General features: G+C 43.9%; 1 protein-coding gene across 1 annotated transcript; it reads left to right on the top strand.

The window, feature by feature from the left end:
* MBIP (MAP3K12 binding inhibitory protein 1) lies at positions 1-25921 on the top strand. Its single transcript, XM_066608443.1, has 10 exons — positions 1-128; positions 2192-2351; positions 4351-4470; positions 9897-10106; positions 12003-12099; positions 12561-12626; positions 14391-14540; positions 15223-15320; positions 23881-23919; positions 24716-25921. Exons 2-10 carry the CDS (start codon positions 2235-2237, stop codon positions 24806-24808), a joined length of 990 nt encoding a protein of 329 aa, XP_066464540.1. The 5' UTR covers positions 1-128; positions 2192-2234; the 3' UTR covers positions 24809-25921.

The following is a 25921-nucleotide window of genomic DNA, read 5'->3' as shown; positions in this document are numbered from 1 at the left end:
ACAACCTGCGCATGCTCAGTACGCTGCTGAGAGCACTAGCAGCCTTTTCTTGGTATACTTTGTTTTGCCTCACTTCTACCCTTCCCACATGGTTGTGGCATATCACTAATAACATCTTCGTCCACCAGGTGAGGCACAGTCTTATGGTGCTAATGATGACACTTGTATTGCAGATTTCATTCCCCCCCCTCCTCCTCTGTTTATGTGCACACTGTTCAAAACGAGCATGGCCAAGGATTGCACTGTATTATGCATTATTGCAGTGATGTGTCTTCTCTGTATTGCACCTTATTACTATGATTGCAGCTTCTAAGAATGTATTCTATGTAGTCATGGGACATTACTTGCCCCTGCTCTCTTCTACAAGGGGCTCCAACTTGGGAAACTATCATTCCCAGCATGCTGCTAGTTTTAGGGCATGCTGGGAGATGTAGTTCCACAACGGATGCAGAGTCACAGGTTGGAGACTGTGTGTGTGTATGTATATATCTACACAAAGGTGAAATACCATTTTTTCCCAAAAACCAGACTGACACCCTTGCCTCACCCTCCATATTGATCAGATCTCACTCTATACAACTTTGTGGACATACCCTTTAAATCGCATGCTATGAACAGTGGAAAATGAAACAAAGTTTCCCAGCCGCACATTGTTTGCATGAATCAGACATCACTAAATGGGCAAAAAATGTAATACCTTGTTGAAATTTTTTTTTCCTGGAGCCGACCGCATCAGCATTGCCTGCCATACCGCCCCAAAAGGATCCTCAGACATCACCTAGCAGCAGAAGCCTGTAGTAGTAACACCCCGCACACCAGAAGATGGTTATTGGGGACATACATACCACCATAAAGCTGGATTCTCACACAACGTATTACCAGTGGAAATCTCGCGGTTTGGCTGCAGCGAAAAAACGCAAGATTTCCGCCAGGAAAGCGCTGCTTCAAAACCTATGGCTAGTTTCACACAGGTGAGGTCGATAGCGGGCTGTGATTCACGGCCTAATATCGCACTTTCCACCGTGTGAAAGCCCAGTGGATGCAAAGTGTTTTCACGTGAAAACAGTCTCGCATCACTGCGGGGAATCCCTGCCGTGTCTGAAGGCATTCACCGCGGGGATGAAGGAATCCCCTGCAGCAGCGGCAGAGGATCGTGGAGCTCCCCTATTGCTTTCAGTGGGGCTGGCGATGGCGCGATATCACAGGAAGATAGAACATGCTGCGATGTATTTCTCGCATTGCGGTGTCATGCAGGAAAACACCACTAATGTGAATGAACCCATTCAAAGGTATGAGGTTCATATCAATGCATAAATCTTGCACGAGTTTGTCGCCCACGTGAAACCAGCCTCGCAGTCACGAAGTGCTTCAGATGGGTCGGTGATCCCGGGAATATTCTGATTGCCAGAATTTTTTTTTTTAACCCTAGAATGAGGCTTCTACCGCATTGGGGTTTTTTTTGCCTTCATCTGGATCAACATTGGGGGGTAATAGGCTGAACTGGATGGACGTGTCTTCTTCCAGCCTTTTATACTCTCTCACTATGCTGGGTACCCCTCGTATACATAATAAATGTTCTTCACTTAGTTAATGCAGCTCTGTTCAATGTGGATGGGATGTTTAAAATATCTGGTTCACTATAATGCACAATAAGGGTTCACACAAGTGTATTTTGACTGCGTATTATACATATTTTTTTTGCGGTATAAAGCAAATGAGTTGTAAATGCATATTCCCAGTGTACTTTATACCAATCATATACAATAATGGATTTATTACGCACCAAAATAGGACATGCTGCGTTTTTTTCCCACATGCGTGTAAAATGCAGGTCTTTATGGCCCAATGTAAATCAATGGGGTTTTAGCATTCCATAATACCATATGCAGCCAAAATCCGTTCATGTGGGTGAGCCCTAACTGCGACAGTCCTGGACCTATTGTATTCTGCAGCTAGTGCACAGCTGTTTATTAGTTATTTCTGGCCAATTCTGCATTATAATTCTTGCCATAAGATGACTCGGCTTTCCCAGATTCCTGAATGGCAGCCCTGCCTAGTTAGCAGGAATAAACTGTTTTGGGACTAGATTACTATGACAATTACAAGCCTGGATGATGATGTGTGTGAAAGCTATAGTGCCATTATTGGAGCTGACAGATCAGTTACTAACCCATTACAACCTTTTTGGAAGTTTTTTCTTCTTAGGGACATCAATTGAAGCACTGAATGAAGTTATGGCTGCCGCAGTGAAGCGAGCGGCTAAGACGAAGGATATAGAGTCGCCACAAACGGAAGGCTGCAAGCACGTTGTGCAAGGGATACTGCGGACGCTGCAGAGCTGTGTGGGGAAGGTAAGGATATAGCGCAGATCGCTGTCTGCAGATGACGTTACCTCTCAAGTATCACTCTTGTGGAGGCACAGTCCCTATTTTGAACCAACCCCTCTTTGCTCTTTAAAGGAGTAATATAGATTTTTATCACCTATACATAGGGTAGGTGATAAAAGTTTGGTGGTGGTCTCACTGCTGAGCCCCACATCAAACCTGAGAATGGGGGTCTTGTGTCCCCCTCTCCTCCTCACTGTGGGTTTGTTGTAATGGGACCAATAGAAATAGCAGAGGAGAAGCACTTGGCTATCTCCAGCAGCCCTGTTGAAGATGAATGAAGTGGCACCACACATGCCCAAAGACCACTGTGGGGGTGCAGCAAGCCCACAGTGAGGAGGAGAGGTAGACTGAGGACGCCCATTCGCAGGGTTAAAGGGGGTCATATTGGTGAGACCTTCACCAGTCAAGACTTTTATCACCCATCCTATGGATAGGTGATAAAAGGGTATCCCTAAGACAGACTTTTAATTGTCCATCTCTTTGACCTGGGAAACACATATGCATTAGTAATTTTTACTATCTGGCTCCAGAAGCAACCAGTCTTGTCCCTAATCCAATATATGACCCCCAACTTGTATATCATTCTATCATTGGGTGTAGCTTGGATCTTTAAACGTTCTATAGTCTGATGAGTTTTGTGCTAATATTTGAATTAAAAGCTACTTAAGCATATGCCAGAAAACATGGATTGTTCACACAATGAGCCATAAGTGTCCCTCTTTGACTGTCCAAAAAGTTGAGAGGCGTGCATTTATATTGCCAAAATAAGAGACACACCGCAAGTAGATATTGCAGTGTATCAGCAGTTCACTATATATAATCCATCCATCCATCTGTATTTCTGGAATGTATATTGATCTGTCATTTTACATGAAAATCCCTTTCCGGTAGACTATGTAAGAAGATAAAAGTTGTGCTGACCACTCACTTCAGTAGCTGTTGGATGGACAGCTATTTCTCCCGCCTTCCCTATACTCATGACTACTTGGTTTGGCTGAGCATGTTTTACATGGGGACAGTGGAAAAAGACAGGTCTCTAACAGTGGTTTATCTCCAAGGGGACAAAAGGATCAGGCGTTAAAACTTACCATGTGCGAACCTTCTTTCCGCCAACATCCTGTGGGGAGGAAAGTTGGGAGCCCCTATTGCACACGATAGTTGTCAGGTCTTGCCGAAATTGGCAAGTTCAGATTACCTATCCCTAATGTATTTGGGGGCCTTTACGGAGACCAACATGATCACCTTTGGTTAAAATAATCCACTGTAATGATTGGGTTCTCTTATATTCTAGTCAACCATTGCCTTGTTATTCCCTATTAAGGTGTGGCTGCCATTCAGTCACACACAGTGGTTATATCCCAACTTCTCATCTGCGATACATGACAAATGTATCGCAGCACAGTGACATTTCTATATAAGTAGGCACATCAACAAGGAGAATTTTATGGGACAAATAGGCTGTCAATTTTTTTTTTTTGCAGAAAACCCCTCTAAGTGGTTAATCAATTGCGCGGTCTTATATAGGAACTTCTTTCAATGATCTATTCATCTGTGTGACTCAAGCCCTACGGTACCCGTACACAGGACAATTGCCGGGTGCGTAAGCATCTGACAGCCATCCCAACAACTATCGCTCTTGTGCTTTCACACGGGAGCAATAATCGTTGAATGGAAGCGGAGCGCATCGGAGATCTCTTCTGACCGCCCTCCTTCATTCACTGTGAACAGGCAGTCGCTCAAAAATGAACAACTGCCTGTTCACACCGAGCGAGAAGTCACTTACTAGTCGACTGAGTGATGTCTTGCCGGTGGCTGTGTGTGTGCACAAGATGCCTATCTCCAAAAATTGCTGTTTCAAGTCATTATTTGGGCCATAATCGCCCCGTGTAAAGGTACTTTTACTGATTCTTGTAAATCCAAGTATAAGATATAAATCTAATTATTGCTTTCTCCTCTTTCGAAGCTCCAACAACCTGAAGATGCTGTGAATATGTCCATTAGGTGGGACAACATCCACTGCTCGCCTGATGTCAAACCAATGTTCCTGTGCTCTCTCCTTCACAAGCACATATCCGAGCTGCAGGTATCCACTATTAATTATATATCATGTAATGTCTTCCAGGAACTGTATCGGTAGAGCAGTAACAAACAACATGGCGTAGTTTTAAGATGCACTCCGATCACAATGACGATAGAAGGACAATAACTATTTTCATTGATGTTGCGAGAGGCATTAACTACCTGGTTCCCAGGATTTCTTTGTCCGTATTTTTCTTATAAGGAAAAGCAACATCATTGCTTATAGCATCCTATATTCTCTCTGAAATGTAAAATTTATAAAACCCATTTTAATGGATTGTCTTAAAGGGGTTGTACTAAAGTCTAAAGTTAGCCCCCTATTCATAGGATAGGGCAGTGACTCTCAATCGAGGTATTTGGAGAACCGGTTGGGGGTGTGCAACACTCAGGTTAGTCGGTGGTTAAAATCTAAAAGTCCACCAATAAATGGTATGAAGGACAGCATTACATGGTGTATGTTAGGGCTTATTTACACAAGCGTATACTGGCCGTCGTTTTCACGGCCGGCCGATATACGCTTCCATCCAAGCAGTTCCCTCCCCCTCACTGACTCTCTCCTTCATGCCAGCGTTTGCTAAGCTCCGATCTGTCCTGCCCACTGCTGGCTATGGACAAGGGGTAGGAGCTTAGCTCCATCCCTGTCCCGCCCACTCACATTGCAAACCACTCGGAGGGGAGGAGAGAGACAGAGAGACGGTGAGGGGGAGGTAAAGGGGGGGGGGGGGGAATGCTTAGATGGAAGCATATATCGGCCGTCCGTGAGAACGCCGGCCGATATACGCTCGTGTAAATAAGCCCTTAGGGATATTTTATCACCCAACTGGTGAGTTTTACCCTGGGCAAGAAGTCCAGAATTATCAAGAAGCCCGGATCATAGTGAGAGGGTTCTATACTTGTTATGAGCAGTGCTTCAACCAGCAGTTCTCTGTCTAGCTGGTGCGTATGATTGCAGATGTCTTTCCGTCACTACCTATTCAGCTTTGCTATGTTATCTGTGTTAATACACTCAGGATTTCAGATTAGTAGGGCTTAATTATGCCCATTGCTTTCCATTACTCAGCTGTATGCACTCTTCTAATCTAGCTGGCTATCGATAATCTAGCTGTTTCAAATCTGTGGTGCCAGTGAAAGCGGTTATTACACAGTTGACTTTTAGCACCTAGCCATAGGATAGGCAATACACATCTGATTGGTGGTGGTCTCACCATGGAGACCTCTATCTATCCTGAGAACGAGGATCCTATGCCTCCTTCTCTTCCTCACTTTGGCCTCCCAGCACCACCGCACTGAGATGGAAATTGAATGGAGCAGTGGTCACACAGGCACTGTGCCATTCTATTCATCTTCAAAGGGACTACCTGAGATAGCCAAGCACTTGTACTTGGCTATTTCCATCAGTCCCACTCAGATGAATGAAGCAGCACCGCGACTGATGCTCTATTCAATCTTTGAGTCCTTGTGGATGGATGCCATGGGTATGCGGTGATGAGAAGAGGGGTACACAGAAATCACATTCTCAGGATCGTGAGGGTCTAAGCAGTGAGACCTCTACCATCAGTTTTGTATCGCATATACATAGGCTAGATAAGTCAATTCTGCTACAACCCCTTTAATCCCTTAATGCTGTTGCTAATCAGTGTGCTATAATGTGATTTTCTTTATCTTGCTTGTCTTCCTGTGTTTCTGACCAGTCTGTTTTTAGACCTGTTTTTGATTTAGGATTTATGCCCGCTGTGCTGTACCTTTATGTCCTTCCAGTTCTGACCCTGCTTTGTGCCTTGTTTTGCCTTCTTTGAATCCTTGGCTTTTGGCATTTTTCTCTATCTACTCTGAATTGACCCATGGTAGATGGGCCCTCAGCCTATATCAATACTATACTCTATAGTTGCTAAAAAAATGTTATTGTAGCTCTTAGTAAAGAAAACCCTAACATATTTGGGGTCCCTGTGGATTCTCCAAACTCAGTCTCTTTTCCGATGACCTCCTCCTGACACTGACAAAACCATTAACCTCTCTCCCAAATCTGTTGTCGGTTTCTGGGGAGCTTTGAAAGGGCATCTGGTCTTAAAATAAACCAATCAAAATACAAAATACTTCATTGTAATGCCCCCCCCCCCACACACACACACACACACACATTCAAAAACTCATTAATATTAATTTCCAATTCCACATCGGCCCACATTATGTACCCCATCTTGGAATCAGATTAACAAACAATATAGATTATATCTATAAGTGGAATTACGAACCCCTTTTCCAAAAGCTTAAGCAAGACCTAATATAGTGGGATTGCCTTTACCTCTCCTGGATTGGCTGGATTTACAGTATAAAATGGTGCTCTTGCCAAGGATATTATACCTATTTAGCATACTCCCAGGCCCGCTTCAAGCCATTAAAGCTCTACAAAAAAGAATCACGTCCTTTATCTAGTCCCATAAACGTCCTAGGATATCAAAGAACATCATGTTTCTCCACAAAAAATCAGGTGGACTATCTGTACTTAATCTTCTTAATTACTATAAGGCAGCTCGTTTAGCCCACATCCCACCAATGTATGCAGGGACTAGCTCCCCTCTATGGGTCACCATAGAAAAACTATTCCGTCCCCATAATTGGCCAACCCTGTTCTGGACCAAAGCCATCCTCCCAACTAGCCTCAGAATGTCAGCTCCACTTTATTTTTCACAATTCTTGCTATGGCGTCGGATTTGATTCAAGTTGACTCCTCATTCAGGCCCATCTCCTTTGACCCCACTCCGGTCAAACTCAGCATTCCCCCCAGGATTTGATACCTCAAGCTTTACCTGGTGGCAGCTTAATAAAATAAGTACCCTAAACGTAGCTCCATAGTAGGCTAACTTCACTTTCTGCCTTCAGACACCATTTTCAGCCACCCCCCAACAGAGTGGTGGAGAATTATCCAAGTATTCCACTTTTGATCATCCTTGGTTTCCCCAGAGACTAAAGTTGAAATGAACCCACTGGAGGCAATCTGCAAATATTGTCCAATTTACCCAGGCACGTTGTCACGTCCCTATAACGCACTGAATAAAGCAGAACAAGACAAATTGCCTTACGTGATTCAATAGGAATCAGATGTAAATGCATCCTTAACGGTAGAAAGATGGCGTCATTGCAGTGAGAGTCTAAGCAAAAACAGCTGGCAGGTTAGCCTTACTGAGACTTCCTTAAAGGTGTTACACAGAGCCTATTTGGTGCCAGCACACATACATGCTATCTACCCTCAGGTCTCCAACATGTGCTTTAGGGGATGTGACAATATTGGAACCCATTTACATACCTGGTGGACTTGCCCCATAGTGCTAGCCTTCTGGAAAAAGGTTATCCACCTTATTTCATCAGTCACGGGGACTTTATAACTATGTCAGCTCATACCCATATTGCTAAAAATTGGCATAAATCGCTTCTTCCTTTTAATCCTCTCATTACCTGAATTAATAGGACACTCCTGAACAAGAGATTGACTGCCATACGCCAAGACAAGATTGCACAATTTGAGTCAGTCTGGGATCCGTGGATCTCTTTTGTTAATATCCCTAACCTACAATACCACCTACAACTCTTAACTGCGTTACTGACCATTTGTACCTCAAGCATGTCATCAATGTGAGAGATTATTGATTGAATAATTTGAGAGATGGAAGAAAAGAGGTTAAATGCAGCACCACCCTGACTTGTGGTAACATGCCAGGACAGAGATTACATTGTATTCTACATTTGGGCCTGGATCTTCAGCCCCTCCCCCCTCCCTCCCATTGTTCTACCCATAAGGATGCTAGTTTTAAATTTGTACTAGTTTATAACTGTTCATTTTAGAGCTAACTGATGTTTCATATGCCAAGAATTCCTGTTTTGCCAAGCTCTTTGCCCCCTATGTGGCAGGGATGTTGCCAGCAATCTAAAGTTTCTTTCGACAAATACTTTTGAAACATAAAACACAACAAAAGGGACTTGCCATTAGCTTGAAGGCAGCATCTGTGTGAGTCTACCTCCTTCCCTCTGCTCTTTATACAGTTCAGTGACCAGGATCACTCCCCCCTCCCCCCCCCCCCCCCCCTGTTCTAAAGTTTTCACCTCTGGTGTCAATCAGTTGAAAGCAGGAAGTGTTTAGCAAGCTTGGAGGAAGGAAGTTAGTATCCATTTATGTATGAAACATCAAAAGTTAAGTTTCAGTACTTTGGCTGCCCGCCTCCATTCATGGTAAACAGGCAGTAGTTTATAGATGAACAACTTCTTATAAGCATTCCGTGTAAAAGGGCCATGCTTGGCTTGAAACAAGTAAGAGATAAGTGTCGGCATCATATGATGGATTGTATAGAGACCTCCATAAAAGTCTTAGGGATTAAAGTTTAAACCCCTGCGTTCTGGACTTTCTTGTGTATGTTGTGCTGCCTAGCCCTTCCGTTCCCTTGAGGAGTACTCCCTGTGTGAGCCGGACTGAATTTCTTCTGCAATTTCTATTTGCTGAAAAAAGATAAGTAATCAGATACTCCGCATAAGGAAAAGGAACGGGAGGCAAACTATTAAGAATCGGTAACAATTGATTAATTCTGTTGATATGTAAATGACGTTGGGCGTTATCAGTGCAGACGTCCTTTATTATTATGAAGGATTCAGAAAATCTTAGAAAGCTTTGTGCTGATCTCACCACTTGCTTGAAGTAGATTATGACGCTCTAATGGCAACTCGCCACCCTCAGTATCGCCTGTCATTGAGGTTTTGTGTGCTTTATAGCTAGTATTGCCATTCAATCAATGTTATTTCATTAGCTGCAAAGGAAATGTAGTCCAATAGACAGAAAAGGGAGCCAAATGGCAAACGCATGCAGCCTAAATATATAAGAAACGTTTGCTCTGAACTTCATTCACATCCTATCTGTCGAGAATAGGAGAATAGCGACGACCCTAGCCGCACAGATGCTTGTGATATTACATAGGTTTTGGCTTAGCTTTGAGCCATGTACCTCCAAAAATAGGATTGTACTTCTTAATCGGTGTCCTAAAAGGCTTTTCCGGTTATTTACCTTATTATTGCACTTGTTATAAATATTAGTTTTTTTAAAATTCGTAGAGCTAAAAATTACTCATTTACATATCTTCTTTTTCTGAATATTATTTGCTAATGTTTCTCAGTTGGAGGATGAGTCAGTCTGAGGTAATGTTCCCTACCTGAACTGTGAATTTACATTTCGACAAACTAAGAGATTTAATGATTTATTTAAATAAAATAATAAAATTTGGTTAGAAAATATCCTTTTTCCAATTTCATTTTGTTCATAAAATATTAGTATGCGTTATAAATTATTGCAGTGTATTATAAATTATTGCAGTGCATTATAAATTTACAGCAAGAACTTAATGCTTAATGATTTTTAAGTCCTTTTTTTTCTGCACTTTGTTTGCTAAGCCTCTTTTAGAAAAACTTCAAGCCTTGGCAAATAGCAATGCAGCAAAGACTGCTGACCTTCAACAAACCAGAGAGATCCCCTGTACCAAAGATGTGGCAGCTAAGGAGAACATTAATGCTGGAAATGTTAGCGCAAAACGTCTTCCAAATAAGACCTCTGAGTGTCTTCCTGATCCCACAATGGTCCAAATACAGGCTGGAAAGTCAGAAGTAAGTTATAGATAGTTTTTCTGATTTGTTGTTTTTGTGTGTTAATTTTTAACCCCTTCCTAACATCCTGCATGGAGCATGCTTGAGCGGAGTCCTTTCTAAAAAAAACAGGAGCCAGCGGGATCTTAGAACTTCAATCCTGGCAATTTAGACATTTGGTTTTATGGTCAGTGCTGACCACAGAGTTTAAATGGCCTAAGAAAAGGGGGCTCCTTCTGTGCCACCCCTCCTCTCCTTCTCCCTGTGATGGGTAGTGTTTGGTTGGCATGCCAGTTTGGGATGTCTTTCAACGATTAAGTATTGCAGTATATCGCACAAGCAATCAGGCAATCACTAGTTCAAGTTCTCTATGGGGACTAAAGAAAAATGTAAAAATAACATTAATACTTTTACAGTATACACACTGTGCCAAAACTAACACAATAGCTTTATTCTTTTTTTTTTTTTTTTTGGCTGTACTACTTTAAAAAAATAAAAGCTTTTAAAAAATATATATTTTCTGCTTCAATCTTCTGACCCCCTGTAACCTTTTTTAGCTTTCCGTCAATGGGATTGTTTATTTTATTACATTTTTTTCTTGGAGACAGAGTGACCAAAAAAGCACAGTTGTGGCCTTTTTTTTCTGTCAATGTCCATTGCACAGGATAAATAATGTGTTATTTTAATAGACTGAACTTTTCCGGGCGCGGCGATACCAAATGTGTTTTTTTTGTTTTGATCGTTTTTATTATGAATACGGGAAAAGGTGTTTTGTTTTTTTTTTGTTTGTTTTGTTGTTTTTTTTAACTCTTAATATCCTTTTATGTTTTATAATAATAATTAGCTTTATTTTTTTTTCTACTTGGACTTGATCTCTTATACAATACACTGAAATACTTCAGTATTCAAATACCTGGTATTTGTACAGACGTTCTGTCCTAATATGTAGAAATGCATGGCAAACCTCGAGGCCTTCAGAAGGCCCTCAGCTGCCATGGAAAACGAATGGCACCTTGAGATCTCAGGACCCTCAAACACAGATTGGGGCATTTAAATGCCGCTGTCAGAATTGACAGCAGCATTTGAAGAGTTAATAGCCACGATCAGCATGAGCGCTGATTGTGGCTGTTGCTGGCGGATCAAAGACAGCTGGCACTACAGAGAATGAGGTGGGATTGGCTCCCAATTTTACTCCATACAAACCCAGATGCCGGAGTCTAACAGTACGCCCAGCTTGATCAATGCTGTCAGAGAAAAAAAACTGCTAGAATTATGCTGCTTTGGTCAACGCCAATAAAAATGCAATTAAAAGAGATGAAAAAGTTATTTCATCCTCAAGATTGTACCACTGAAAACTAAAATCACATAGCAAAAATTAAGCTCTTGCACAACCCCATCAATGGAAAAAAAAAACTACTTATGGGGGTCAAAAGATCGCAACAGAAGCAATTAGTTTTTGTTTTTTTCCTCAGCAATAAACCTCCATAGCATGTTACGGTAAAACGTTCCTTTATGTCCACGAGCGGAAACCAATAGCGGTTTCTGCTCGCGAAAAAAAAGTGAAATGAAATGCAAAGTGCAAAAGAAAAACAAAACATTTCTCATACTTAAAAACTTTTATTATTGTTGCTATTAGTTTACTCTTGGGGAACCTTCACATATACTATATTTGTGTAAAAACTGTATTTTACGTTTTTTTAGTAAACCTTAATGTGCTTTCTGCTGCTGTGTCGGCAGTAATCTTCACAGCTCTCCTTCACCGTAGCTTTCAGAATTGTAGAGTGCCCAAAATTAAAGGCAAGTTCCTGCAGTAAATGGACGCTCACATACTGTGTTTCTTTCCTTTTCTCCTAGCCAATTCCCCTACCCCCTCACTCCCATCTCTTTTTTTTCTTCTATCGTGCTTACTCCCTGTAGATCGACAGGAGGATATTGGCATTCATAGAGAGAAAGCAAGCGGAGATCAATGAAAACAACGTCCGGGAGTTCTGCAACGTTATTGATTGTAATCAAGGTAAATGTTCCTACAGTCACTCCATTTCCCAGTGATCTCTGCTAGAGATATGACTCAAAATGTGTCCTCTCGGTCTTATTCACGGCTTTGTACAGCAAGAGATTCACTTTGATTCATCTTGCAAAGAATAGTTAGGTAATGAAATTGCCACACAAACACTGGCTGCCTTTCATTTTGTTGCATTTAGAAGAAAAGTATGTCTAGCTAGGGGAAAAAAAAGAAGCGAGTAGTGCGGCACCAGAATTTTTTTTGTTTTGTTTCCTATATAAAATGTTGCATGTGTCTAAAGCATACTATATATTTTCCAAATATTATTAATTTACCCAAATTTTATGGCCATTTAAAAATCTGTCATAATGTAGTGCATGGTGGCATAGTAATTCTGTGTACTGCGGCACAGGAATATTGTTTGCTATGCTTGCGTTAGATTAATGCATAGTAATATGTTGTTGTTCGTGCAGAGAACAGTTGCGCCAGAACAGATGCCATTTTCACTCCTTTTCCTGGGTTCAAGAGCCATGTAAAAGGTGACTTATTTTTCTTGATCATTAGTGGTTGTTCATAGACCCTTGTGTATTAATAGATGTTAACGAATGACTATATAGTTCCTACAATTTTTTTTGTATCCACAAAACAGGAATTGGAATGGGGGGGGGGGGTAATTTAAAAATATACTATGAGAGACTGATGACACGGACTGACTGGGTAAAGAAAAGGATTAGAGTGTGATAGAAAACGTAGGGCATATTTATCATTGTATTCTGAGCATGCTCGGAGTGTGGAAACCAGGACTGTAGTGTTAGGCAGTGACTGCTGTAAGCTCTAACCCCTCCCAATCCTGGCTGGCTGTATTCCGCCTCTCCCCAGTTTCACTTCTATGTTTTCCATGCTCGGAAAGAAATGATGAATATGCCCAGAATGAACACCAAGCAAAAATTAGGTTTTGGAAAATGTTACTTTCAGTCTAAATAACATAGATCCAGAATTTTTTGCTGATTTAAATGGGTTGTCCAGGGTTAGAAAAGCATGGCTGCTTTGTCTGGTATTGCAGTTCAGCTCCGATTCACTTCAATGGAGCTGATCTGCAATGCCGGAAACAAACCTATGGACAATGGTGGGTGCTGTTTGGAAGAAAGCAGCCATGTTTTTCTAACTCTACACAACCCCGTTAACTTTGATAGACTGCAGGTTCTTATGGTCCATGTGGCTACTATAAAGCATACCTCTAAATGCTATTAACAGCAACCCTGCCAAAGTGGCCGCTCCCATGTACAGACAGTAAATAAAATGAATCTTATTTGTATAGCACCAACTTATTCCACAGCACTTTCAGGTAATTTATTTATTACCCCCCCACCAAGCTGGGTAGTCATTTTACCGGCCTTGGAAGGATGGAAGGCTGAGTCAACCTTGAGCCGGCTACCTGAACCATGCAGGGATTAAACCCGCAATCTTCAGGTCATGAGCGAGAGCCAAAGTATAAATGATCCTATATATTTGCTTTAAGGTGTTTGTTTTTTTTAGTACCCCTAACAGTGGTGGCAGTTGTGGGATACATAGCATATGAAAAATACTCACCTGCCACTCCAGTCTTCTGTTTACAGTGCTGCACCAGTCATGTGGGTGGTATAGCCACATGACCGCTGCAGCCAATAGGAGGCCAGACAGCGCCATCATCAGTGACTTCCTGTAAACCTGCATTTGGCGCTTCTATATTAGAAACCCAAGAGACAGGTTTACTGGACGTCAGTGGGTCGTCTTGCCCAGATGGCGGGGCGCAGAAGCAGCAGTCCGGTGCCATGGTGAGCATATTGATTTTTTTATATAGTTTTGGGCATGCAAGAATCCCATTAAGATATGGCTGTTTTGAAAAAAAGAAAAGGATGTATAAAGAATTGAGAAATTGACTATTAACTCTTTGCAATACAATTTTGGATTCAGGGTTACCTAGGGGGCTTTCTCATTCTACCATTATACAATGGTGCCATCTGCTGGCTAGATTCTGTACTGCGGTATGGGACATGCTGGAGAAGCCCCTGACAACAGAGCGGCCATTAATATACAGTAAGAATACCCTGCCTGATGTCTTCCGACATCGGAGCTGTATAGCCTTCAATCAAAATGTCTTTACATGTCAGACAGTGAATTGGAAAGGGTTAACCATTCTCCAACCCCCATAAAATCCAATTAAGCCTTATTTTTGGGGATTTTGATCGTATAATGAAGAAACTGTAGTTAGTTGATAATTTCCGCGTTTAATGTCCGTAAAATGTTTCTTTGCCCCTTCTCAGTCTCCAGGGTTGTAAATGCTTACGGACCTCAAACTAGAAGTGATGGTTCCTCTTCGAGCTCAAGGCCACATTCTGTCCCCCATGACTGCGGGAACCAGGCTGTAGAGGAGAGGCTCCAAAATATTGAATATCACCTACAGCTAAACCCAGGTGACCATTTTTCAATCCTATAATGATGTCCTGCACTCCAACCTGTCAGTTTGGTGCTGTGGAAGAAGTATAATAGTCTAATATAGCGAAGTGTAGGGATCCTAGCACTCAATATGGTGAAACCTGCATAATTATGTAGCCCTTCAGCAGCATGGCATGCAACAAATAACTATATTGAATAAGTTGAGGTATCGTCCTAGTGAACAATTAGAAAAACAGGAGGAAAACTACATAGCCACATACTTGCTCACATGTAGCCACAAGCAACAACCGGCATTCTTACGTAGGTAGAGGGCTTCGTTGGGTGGAAGTGAAGTCACAGAGCCTCTAATAGTCATGGAAACAAGAATAAATGCAAACTGGCCTATATGCCATGGCAGATCACCACGAAGGCTGGAGTCAGCCTACATTGAACATATGTTTCTCATAGTTTTTTTTACCATAGTTGCCACCATGTATGCCCTGGGTGCCAGCATTGCAAACTCCATGGTTTTAAAGTTTCATGCATTTCCACTATAAAATATAATACATTCAAAATTAACAATAGTAAAGAAAATAACATTATTTCCAACCGAAGGTGTTTCTGGCACACGAAGACCATGATGTTTTAGTCTTTGGTAAAATGTTTAGGTGATTTTCCACTGTTTTAACCTATATGTACGGGTAATTATAACACATCCAGGAGGACCTGTGCCGAAAGACGTTTACCAGAGGCTCAAAAAGTTAGAAGACCGAATATTGGAATTAGAAGGAATTTCCCCTGAGTATTTTCAGTCCATGGTGAGTACCATTAAACAACAAGATTTTCATTTAATTTCAATTGAGCTATACTCTATTAAAAAAAAAAGAAAAAAAATTGTGAAAGGAATTGCTAATCTCCATTTACTTGACTGGAGTTGGGATGCAAAAACGGGCACAGCCCGTAGCAGGGATCGGCACGGCTTCTGGATAAAAAGTCGCCCTTTTTTTCTTCTCTCGTACAACTAATTTTAAAAGGGAAGTCCAGGACTTCAGGCATGTTTTCTTTTGATAATGACCTAGTCAGAGGATAGGTTAATAGTTGATTAGGGGGGGTCCGCCCCTAAGGATCCACACCAATCAGCTGAATGACAGCAATGCTGTCAATACGGACAGCACAGGAGGCAGATCATGCCTTCTGTACTGCAGTGGTGTGGGTGCAGGACCCGCTCCTATTGAAGTAATGCAATACCAGCCCGGGTTGCTGCAGTATAGACAGTGCAAACTGGTGGGAATCAGCTGATCGGCGGACCATCGCTGATCCTCTATTGATGACCTGTCCTAAAAAAATAAATGTCCAAAGTCCCGGACAACCCCGAACGTGAAGCACTTCAGCAAGTATAGAATAGGGCAGACAGTGTTCACAATGCAGTATTAATGTAAAAATCATGATAAAATGTCCATTATCCACTTCTGTTTATCTACCCAAATCCTTACTATACGAAGGCGCCAGCGCGGTTTTATACATTGAAACCGGTTCCCCTTTAAAGCTTCTTAAAGTTGCTTTTTATCCATAAAGTGCAATCATTCCCAGTGTTAAATTGCCTCCACATTGCCGTGTGCTGCTGGGACGTGATGTTCTAACGCCTGCTGCTGCCGGCAGACAGCGGAGATACTGTAGTTATTGTAGCGTGCTATTAGTTGGAGTCCTATAATCATATACATATTGTTATCGCATTGTACACTGGCAAGCCTATAAATTCAGATTTATTCTAATGTGCTTTTTTTTCTTTTTGTATTTCTGTCCTCTGAGAATCTCTAATACATACAACTCATTTCTAAATCACAGAAAGAGGACATATCCATTCAAGAAAATCACCGCCAGCATTCATACTTACTGATAGAAAATACAAGGGTGGTTGTAGAACTACATCCCCCAGCATGCAGACTGGCTAATTTCTATGTGTAAGAGCATTGTACAAGTGCAAAATAGTGATGAAGAACCACCCACACACCTACCACATATTTGGAGCGGGTGCTGTTGAGTATTATACTTGCCTACAAAGGGTGCTAGTCCCACTGATGCATGTAGTTCACCATTCAGGCTTGCAATCTATTAATGACGCTACATTCGATTCAGCCCAGCGGATTGCCCTGCACCTGAAAGGCGATACACACTGGCGCTGCCACCCTGGGTTTCCGCAGCATTTAAAGCCAGACTGCTTGCTGCAAAAATAACTATAAATACTAGGCATCAGTTAATATTTCCCCTCGTCATCCTGACAGCATACACATGGAGGTTGTCTGCCGGACACCTGTTGGGACAGGAAGCGGAGAATACAAAAGGTAACTCCCACCACCGGCTCACCAGTGTCTTCCTGTCCCTACAGGACAGTCCAAGCGGGCCTCCAGGTGTATGCTGGAGGAAAACGAAGAAAAGAAGACTCCCATGCAGCCTGTCCACCCGTGGGGGGACGACCCTCTGTTCGGGCTGGCAGGACTTGCGCGGGTGAGACCCTACGAGGGGACCCTCACCCGCAGGATCTACCCAGCACTGTTCCCCCAGTTGGAAAATCCTCCCCCAGTACGCTGCCCAGTGGGGTTGTCGTACCGGTAGGAAGCAGCCCCGGTACCTGCAGGCTCGGACGCCGGCGTCTCCAGGGATCCACGTCTAGAGAGGTATGCCAGCGTGCATAGAAGCGCTCGGTGCGGTCCGGTCGGCGCGAGCGCGGCGCCATGTGTGTCTCCTAGGCGGCGGGTCCGGTCGGCGTGCGTCCCCACGTGTGTTCTAGTCGGCGGCGTCCCAGTGTATGCGGCGTGACGTCAGCGCGGCCGCGTCACGGGGGCGGGGCCTCACTTAAAGGGGGCGTGTCGGCGCCAAATTTGAAAATTTAAAAGGACTGGATCCCCTGCATCTCTCCTGTCTGCACCTTACTGAAGATGTCAGCCAGAGAGGACACTGAAAGCAGCCTGCTGGTGAGTAGACCGCTTTGGGGGTACCGGGGAGGGAGGATTGAGAAATCAGGTATCTGGTGCTGGAAGTCCTTTTTGCTGTCTCCGTCTCTTAGGACAGAGATGCACAAAAGGTTAGAGAGGCCAAAAAGCGAGTGCGCAAATGTCCAGTCTGCTTGCGGCGGCTAGAAGAGGGCCACACCAAGCCACTATGCGCGGACTGTACAGAGAAGGTGATCCGCGAAGAGGGCTCCTAAGGCATGTCGGACATCCGATCCATGATCCGCGAGGAGATTGAAGCCTCGCTCTCATCTCTTTCTCTGCCGCCCCCCACGAAAAGGGTAAGGCGGGCACGAATGGAAGAGTCGGACTCTGAGGAGGGACTCCTAGAAGATTCTCCTTCAGAATCCATGCCGCCCATGGAGGATGCAAGGAAGTATTTCTTTTCATCGGCGGACTTGGGTCAGCTGTTAACTGCAGTCTGGCGCACCATGCAGGTGGAGGAAGACGTGCCGCAGCAGCCATCCTTTCAGGATAGCCTGTTCCGGAGGCTCCTACCACAGCCAAAACCGTCATTTCCAGTTAATGACATTTTAAAACAGCTGATCCTGACAGAGTGGAAACAGGCAGATCAGAAATTCTTCCTGTCCAAGGAATTCAAGGATCGGATGGTCTTCACACCAGAAGATATCGAGTTCCTAGAAACCATCCCTAAGGTGGATCTGGCGGTCGCCAGGGTCTCAAAAAAAGCAGCCCTCCCCTTTGAGGACATTTCCCAACTGCGGGATCCACTAGATACCAGAGTGGATTCTGCGATGAAAAAGGCCTGGGAGACCGCGGCCCTGACCGTCAAAGCCAACATCACGGCCACATCTGTGGCGAGATCTATGTCGGTCTGGTTGGACCAACTCCAGACGCTGATTTCTCAGAGGGGCTCTAGGGGGGACATCTCCAACTGCCTTCCCCTCCTCCAGCAGGCAACCGGCTTTCTGGCAGACGCCTCTATGGAATCAGTGAGGTTCGGGGCCCGCTCAGCAGCCCTCTCGAACACAGCCAGGAGGGCTGTCTGGGTTAAGGCCTGGACAGGGGATAACGCCTCCAAGAATAGACTCTGTTCCCTGCCCTTCCAAGGACACAGAATCTTCGGGCCTTCCTTGGATACACTCCTAGAGAAGGCATCGGATAAGAGCCAGGGACTACCGTCGGAGAAATCCTTTAAACGGCCTTCCTCCTCCTACCCTCCTTCTTTTGTTCCCTCTAGAACATACAAGGGGAAAGGAAAAACCGGACGCTGATCCTATCCCAAAGGCGGAAAGGGTGAAAATCCGCCTTCCCGGATCCTACAAGTAGGGGGTAGACTGAAGGGGTTCGCCCTTAGATGGAGTGAGGTGACCTCCAATCCCTGGGCCTTACGCCTAGTCTCGGATGGCTACAAAATTGAATTTTCCTCCCCTCCTCCCCGGAGGTCCGTGGTCACCCCCTGCCAGTCACCTGCGTCTGCTCAGGCCCTCCAGTTGGGGGTGCAAGAGCTGTTGTCCCTAGGGGCCATCACTCGGGTTCCCGCAGAAGAACTATTCAAGGGGTGCTACTCCCCCTTGTTCCTAATCAAAAAACCTAACGGATCCTATAGAACTATAATTAATCTGAAATTCCTGAATAAATCTTTGCGTATCAAAGATTTAAAATGGAATCGGTGCGGTCAGCAATCCCCTTAATTTCGCCGGATAGTGTCATGGCCACCGTGGACTTAAAGGACGCCTATTACCATGTCCCTATACACATAGATTCCCAGCGGTGTCTGCGGTTTGCCCTGGTGCTAGATAGCTCTGTCTCTCACTTTCAATTTACGTGCCTGCCGTTCGGGATTTCCTCCGCACCCCGGGTGTTCTCCAAACTGGTGTTAGAGATGGTGGCGGCACTAAGGACTGACAAGGTGTTGATTGTCCCATACCTCGACGATTTCCTAATCATAGCAGGATCGGCTTCAGAACTCCAATTCCAGGTCAACCTCACACACCGTCTGTTCGAGTCGTTAGGCTGGATCATCAACTCCGCTAAATCCAGTCTTCTGCCCGAGCAGAAGAAAAAATTTCTGGGAGTGATTCTGGACTCACACCACCAGTGCTCATCCCTTCCCCTAGAAAGGCAAAAAACGATCCAGGTTGAGTGTCGGGCACTTTCTCTAATCACCGAAGTCTCCCTTAGGAGAGGCATGAGGGTCCTCGGCCTCATGACATCTTGCATCGGGGTAGTCCCTTGGGCCCAGTTACATTGTAGAACCCTCCAAGACTTGATCCTAAACAACTGGGATAAATCCCCCGCCTCCCTGGATCGGAAAGTCGTCCTCACCTACAAGATAAAATCCTCCTTGGAATGGTGGATGTCTATCTCCAACCTTGCCAGAGCCACGGCTTGGTACCCCGCATCCCCAGTATCCATCTTTACTGACGCAAGTGCAACTGGCTGGGGGGCCCACTTAGGCCGTCATTACGTCCAAGGGAGCTGGAACCGGGAGGAAGCTACTCAATCCTCCAACTACAAAGAACTTTGCGCTGTCTGGAAGGCCATTCGGGGCCTCGAGACAGAGATCAGGGGTAGACACATTAAGATCTTTTCGGATAACATAACAACTGTGTCCCTCATTCGCCACCAGGGATCCACGCGGAACCCCCGACTCCAAGACCTGGCGGCGAAAGTTCTCGGGTGGATAGAGCAGCGGACGCCTTCCGTCACAGCGTACCACGTAAGGGGCCCAGAGAACTCCATGGCGGACCATCTCAGCCGCAGGAAGATAGACCCCGGGGAGTAGACTCTACATCCACAGGCGTTCCAGCTAATTTTAGAGAGATGGGGGACACCCAAGGTGGACTTGTTCGCCTCTCGGGAGAACACCAAGTGTTCCCGGTTTTTCTCCAGGGGAGCAGACGGGGGCTCCCTGGGAATAGATGCACTATCCCAGGCCTGGCATTGGGACCTTGCATACGCCTTCCCGCCTATCCCCCTGATTCCTCGGGTCCTAAGGAAAATTCAGCAGTCCCCAGGCTCCGTTATCCTGGTGGCCCCATTCTGGCCCAAGAGACCCTGGTTCCCGCTCCTGGCCGCTCTCTCGACACAGGAGCCTCTACATCTGCCGCAGAGAGACGACCTCCTTCAGCAGGGTCCCCTGATATGCCCAAAGGTCCGACAGTTCAGACTGGCGGCCTGGAAGTTGAGCGGGTAAAATACCTGAGCCAGGGCCTATCAGGGAGGGGTGACCACTACTTTATGTGAGAGCCTTAAAAAATCCACCAGAAAAATATACTCCAGGGTGGGATACCTTCTCTAGGTGGTTGGCGCATAGTATACATGACCTCCAACAGCCCGACATTAACAAAATATTGGAGTTCCTACAGGATGGTTTGGACATGGGGCTAAGACCTGGTACCCTTAAGGTCCAAGTGGCCGCCCGTGGGGCCTTCTTTGACTTCACCTTAGGCGACCATAGGCTAATTAAGAAATATCTGAAAGGGGCAGTCAGACTCCACCCCTTTATAAGGGAAACCATGCCCCCCTGGGACCTGAACCTTGTTTTGCAGGCCCTCTGCGCACACCCCTTTGAGCCCCTGGAAGATCTATCAGTAAAGATCCTCTCCTATAAAGTGGCCTTTCTAGTTGCCATCACATCCGCCAGACGGATCGGGGAGATCCAATCCCTCTCTATTAGGCCCCCGTACATGACCACCTTCCCAGATAAAATAGAGTTCAGGCCTGACCCCTTTTTCCAACCGAAAGTTCTCACAGACTTTCACAGAGAACAACGAATAGTACTTCCCTCCTTCTGCCAGGAACCCCGTAACACCACAACAGAGGTTCCATAAATTAGATGTTAGACGAGCAGTCCTGAAGTATTTGGAGGTCACACATTCCTTCAGGAAGTCTAACAACCTCTTTATTCAATTCCAGGGTCCACGCAGAGGAGGGGCCGCTACTAAGGACTCCTTAGCGCGTTGGGTCAGGAGGGCCATAGAAGAGGCGTACAGATCCCAAGGGATCCCACTCCCGGGCGACGTTAGAGCCCATTCCACTAGGGCGGTCGCCTGTTCCTGGGCGGAGAGAGCCCAGGCGACAACCGACCAGATCTGCAGAGCCGCCACATGGTCAAGCACCCATACCTTCACGAAACACTATCGCCTGGACCTGGGGGCCAGCCGTGATATGGCCTTTGGGCGGAAGGTGCTACAGGCAGTGGTCCCTCCCTAAAGCCCTTGATTGTTGGCACTACTCCATGTGTATGCTGTCAGGATGACGAGGGGAAGACAGGAATTAGGTCCTACCTGTTAATTCCTTTTCTTGAAGTCATCCTGACAGCATTGGGGCTTTTCCCTCCCCTTGAGTTATTTTTACGTGAAGTAACGTATTGTACTATGATTTCTGTATTAAAAATTGATTGGTTAAGCAAAGCCGGGTCACTGTAGTTATTTGGTACACACTGGTGAGCCGGTGGTGGGAGTTACCTTTTGTATTCTCCGCTTCCTGTCCCAACAGGTAGGTGTCCGGCGGACAACCTCCATGTGTATGCTGTCAGGATGACTTCAAGAAAAGGAATTAACAGGTAGGACCTAATTCCTGTCTTTGGCCAAAATGCGTGAGCCCTCATCAAGGGTTCTCGTCTCCTTGTGGGCTTCTGACAGTGGTGCTGCGAATCAGCTGATTGGCAGGGATATCAAGTGGCAGACCCTCGCTCCTTCTCTATTGATGATCTGTCCGGAGAAAAGGAAATACCCGAAGTCCCGCACAACCCCTTTAAGTATCTAATGTGAAGCACTTCAGCAAGTACATAGAAGAGAGCAGACTGTGTTCACAACGCAGTATTACAGTAAAAATCCCGATAAAATAAGAAGCAAATGTCCGTTATCCACTCTTGTTCATCTACCCAAATTCTTACTATACGACGCCGCCAGCGCGGTTTTATACGGTTCCCCTTTTAAGGCATTAAAGTTGCTTTTTATCCATAAAGTGCAATCATTCCCAGTGTTAAATTGCCTCCACATTGCCGTGTGCTGCTGGGACGTGATGTTCAAACTCCTGCTGCTGCCGGCAGACAGCGGAGATGCGACAAGAAATTGTTAGTTGTTGTAGCATGCTATTAGTTGGAGTCCTATAATCATATACATATTGTTATCGCATTGTAGGCAGACTAGCCTATAAATTCAGATTTATTCTAATGTGCTTTAGTTTTTTTTTGTAATTCTGTCCTCCGAGAGTCTCTAATACATACAACTCATTTGTGCTACACTTTCTGACACTGCAATTGAATGCGCTTCGAAGCATATCGATATTAGACGGGCCAAACACTTACCGCTATGTAATCCTATGTACTACGTCTGAATAGACGTCCAATCAAAGTGACTGCATAGTTATTTTTAGTGGTTTGGGAAATTACTGTGAGAACATATGTAATAATTACATTAGCTTATCAGAAATCTCAGTCGTATTTTTCTGACATTTGGTTATTTTTTTTCTACATTTTATTCCATCCCAAGCTACTTCAGGACAGTGAGAACTAGGAGTGGTACATTACTCAAAATGTGCTTTCTCTCCTTACAGGTCTATTTTAGTACAGAATTTTATTCCCCATAACATAATAATTCTGGAGCAGCTTTTTTTCTTGGAACTCTTTGTACTGTACCTCCATTGTTATTCCTGGAAATATATAAATGAATTAGTAACTGTGTGTTACCATTTTCCCTGTCAATAAAGCATGTCCCTCACAGTCTAAGAATAATTGGCTAATTGGTCAATGTCAGAGTGTGTAGGGACCCACCCCCAACTGGTAACACCCAATTGTCAATTTATTAATACATTTTCAGGAGGAATAACAGAAACAGCACAAAGAGGAGTTCTCAGAAAACCTTTTCCACAATGTTCTTTCACAAGGAACACAAGTATTTACTATGGCAGACATGCCAGCAGAGGTGACAGGTTCTTTTTAAGGAATGCACCTCTGAGATGCCTACAATGACAAAAAAGAGCCAGAATTAAAAGAGCCATTCTGCCATTTTTAAGTTGTTTTTTTTTTGGTTTTTTTTTAAATTTTTTAATTTAACCTTTTATATTAGTGCTTTTAATCCCAGACATGAGATAAGAGAAATGTTATATTAGCTCAAAGATTGTGTGGGAAATTTACTCACGTGTTTCCAATACCAGACTTGGTATAATTTCCCCTGGCACATAATGCACCTATTTCATGTATTCGATGCATCCAAGCACCTCCATGTGCCTACACAGAAATTACATTTCTGACATAGTGTATGCCAGTTTCTGGCAAAGTTGCACATAAATCTGTTGGTCTGAATTGGCTACTTCCCCCACCTGACAAGCCACATTCACCTTTCCAAAAATTTTTTTTCCCATATTTAATGATTATATATTTGTGCGTTCTGTGTTGTAGGAGATGTCCAGTAAGCGAAGAAAAGCCCAAACTTCACAAGTAGGTATATTGATACAAGTTAGTGTATTGTTAATGCATCAGACAATAGAATGAACGAGGGCAAGATGGTGAACTAAAAGCCCTACTGGATATAATCAATAGCAAATTATGTCTGTGCTCATGAAACTTTTTTCATACACATTAGTTTGCAACGGCATATCCTCAGGCTTGGCTCACACTGGCATTTAGGGTCAGTTTCACATGTTGTGAAAGTCTTATAGGGCAAGGATGGTATAATGTATACCTAAATAAGGAAGATGGAACCTCTGCATTCCCGCAAGTCAATGTAGACACTTTATACAAGTATTTATAACAATGATTGGGAATTGAAAACTAAAAGCCAGACAATCATACATAGTCAGCTGTTTTGGGGTTTTTGCTCCTAGTCAGTGTGCAGTAGGTTTCTGGCTTGGCTAGTGAGAGGCCTATGACGTGGATTGGGAAGGGTATCATCTCCTAAGAAAACAATTGTCAGTGTATGGCTTTCTGGCTTTTGGTTTTCAATCCTCAGTCATTGTTATATAGACTTGTATAAAGGGTCTACAGTGACTTGCAGGAATACTGCCTTCCAATAGGTGGCGCTGCAGAAGTATTGTGTCATCTTCCTTATTTGCATATTTCCCAGAAGAGCATGGATGGTTTTAGAAGTCTCCTCACTCGCTTTCTTGGTGCTCTCCTTAAGGAGAGATGATACCCTTGCCGATAATGTATATCTAAAACGGTAACAAGACCTTGTTTCAGTAAGTTAATCATTGAGACTACTTGTCTAAAATATACACTTTTTTTTTCTTCTTAGAGCTACTCACTGGCGGAGCTTGACCAGAAAATTAATGCTCTCAGACAGTCCCTCTACAAAAAAGCAAAAGTCGAATGTCTGGATAAGATGTAACAGAGTGATGAGGATTTTGCTGTGGATATAGTTGTCCCTACCATGGAGGATCTGGTGTCTTCTTTGCCTACTGTAATTTTCTATTGTTTGCATCATTCCACTAACAGTGAGGCTGATCTCATTGGTAGATCCCACCCACAAGATATTGTGATAGAAGAGTATCATGCATGGATATGGCTGGCAAGACCCATTGTTATAAAATGGTTTGGAAACTTCCTGGTTAGAAGGATCTAGAAGCAGATACTGAAAAACAGTCTAGTGTAGACTCCAAGCGGGATCCTAATATAAATCTGTATTATACTGTATATGGACATTTATGTTTTTGCTATGTTTAGTTGACAGTGCTGCTGTGTTCTATATCAGATAGGTACAATGAGAGGGAAGGGGGGGGGGGGTATTTTAGATGCTTTTGTTATGATCAGTGTTAGGTTTTTTTTCTCCTAGTGGAACTAAACCATTTAAAGGGCTTGTACCAAGAGTGCAACCCCTGTTTTATACACCCTGTTAGGGCATATGAATGTCATAGATAGGGGCCCTTCACTTGGGTCTCTGTCTATAATCTAGGACAGAGAGCCACTTAGTAAAGTGTCTTCTGTTCTAGTGGACCTTCTACTACTCTGGTATTACAGGATGACCATTCATGTGAAGTACTGTTCTGTAATACTATATTCTCCCTCAAGGGAACAGTTACCATGTATCCATAGAACAGGTTAGAGGAAATGGAGAACAGGAATGGGGAGAGTGAACAGCACTCTTGTGATCAATGGAGGTTCCAGCTTTTGGACGTCTACTATTCTAACATTTTTCTACTCATTCTATGGCTAGGTAACAAATGCTTCCAATGTGACGATAGTTATAGTTTAGCCCTTTTAAGCCACATTTTAAGTAGAAAAATAATACAGAGAATGGAATGATAATGGCTTAGACTTCTGAAAAGACCTCTGCTGATGTGTACACATCTTATATATGTGATATAAAGCCTATGAAAATGTGTTTGCTTAATGTCCATTTCTGGTTACTTACATTTACAAATCTAGACTATTGCATATTTTTAGCATCACTTCATTAATTCTGTGGCAGTTTCCAGAAAATAAAACTTCACCTTGGTAATAA

Source organism: Eleutherodactylus coqui, chromosome 6 (assembly GCF_035609145.1).
Source record: "Eleutherodactylus coqui strain aEleCoq1 chromosome 6, aEleCoq1.hap1, whole genome shotgun sequence".
Taxonomy (NCBI): Eukaryota; Metazoa; Chordata; class Amphibia; order Anura; family Eleutherodactylidae; genus Eleutherodactylus; species Eleutherodactylus coqui.
Note: the sequence above shows the minus strand (reverse complement) of the source record. Positions and strands in the feature narration are given on the sequence as shown.

What these genes read in the sequence shown, in the direction of transcription:
- MBIP (XM_066608443.1), top strand. Translation starts at nt 2,235, where the DNA reads ATGGCTGCCGCAGTGAAGCGAGCGGCTAAGACGAAGGATATAGAGTCG. An exon ending in GTTCAAGAGCCATGTAAAAG is followed by an intron (nt 12,627 to 14,390) that starts GTGACTTATTTT and finishes GCCCCTTCTCAG; the next exon opens with TCTCCAGGGTTGTAAATGCT. An exon ending in CTGAGTATTTTCAGTCCATG is followed by an intron (nt 15,321 to 23,880) that starts GTGAGTACCATT and finishes TCTGTGTTGTAG; the next exon opens with GAGATGTCCAGTAAGCGAAG.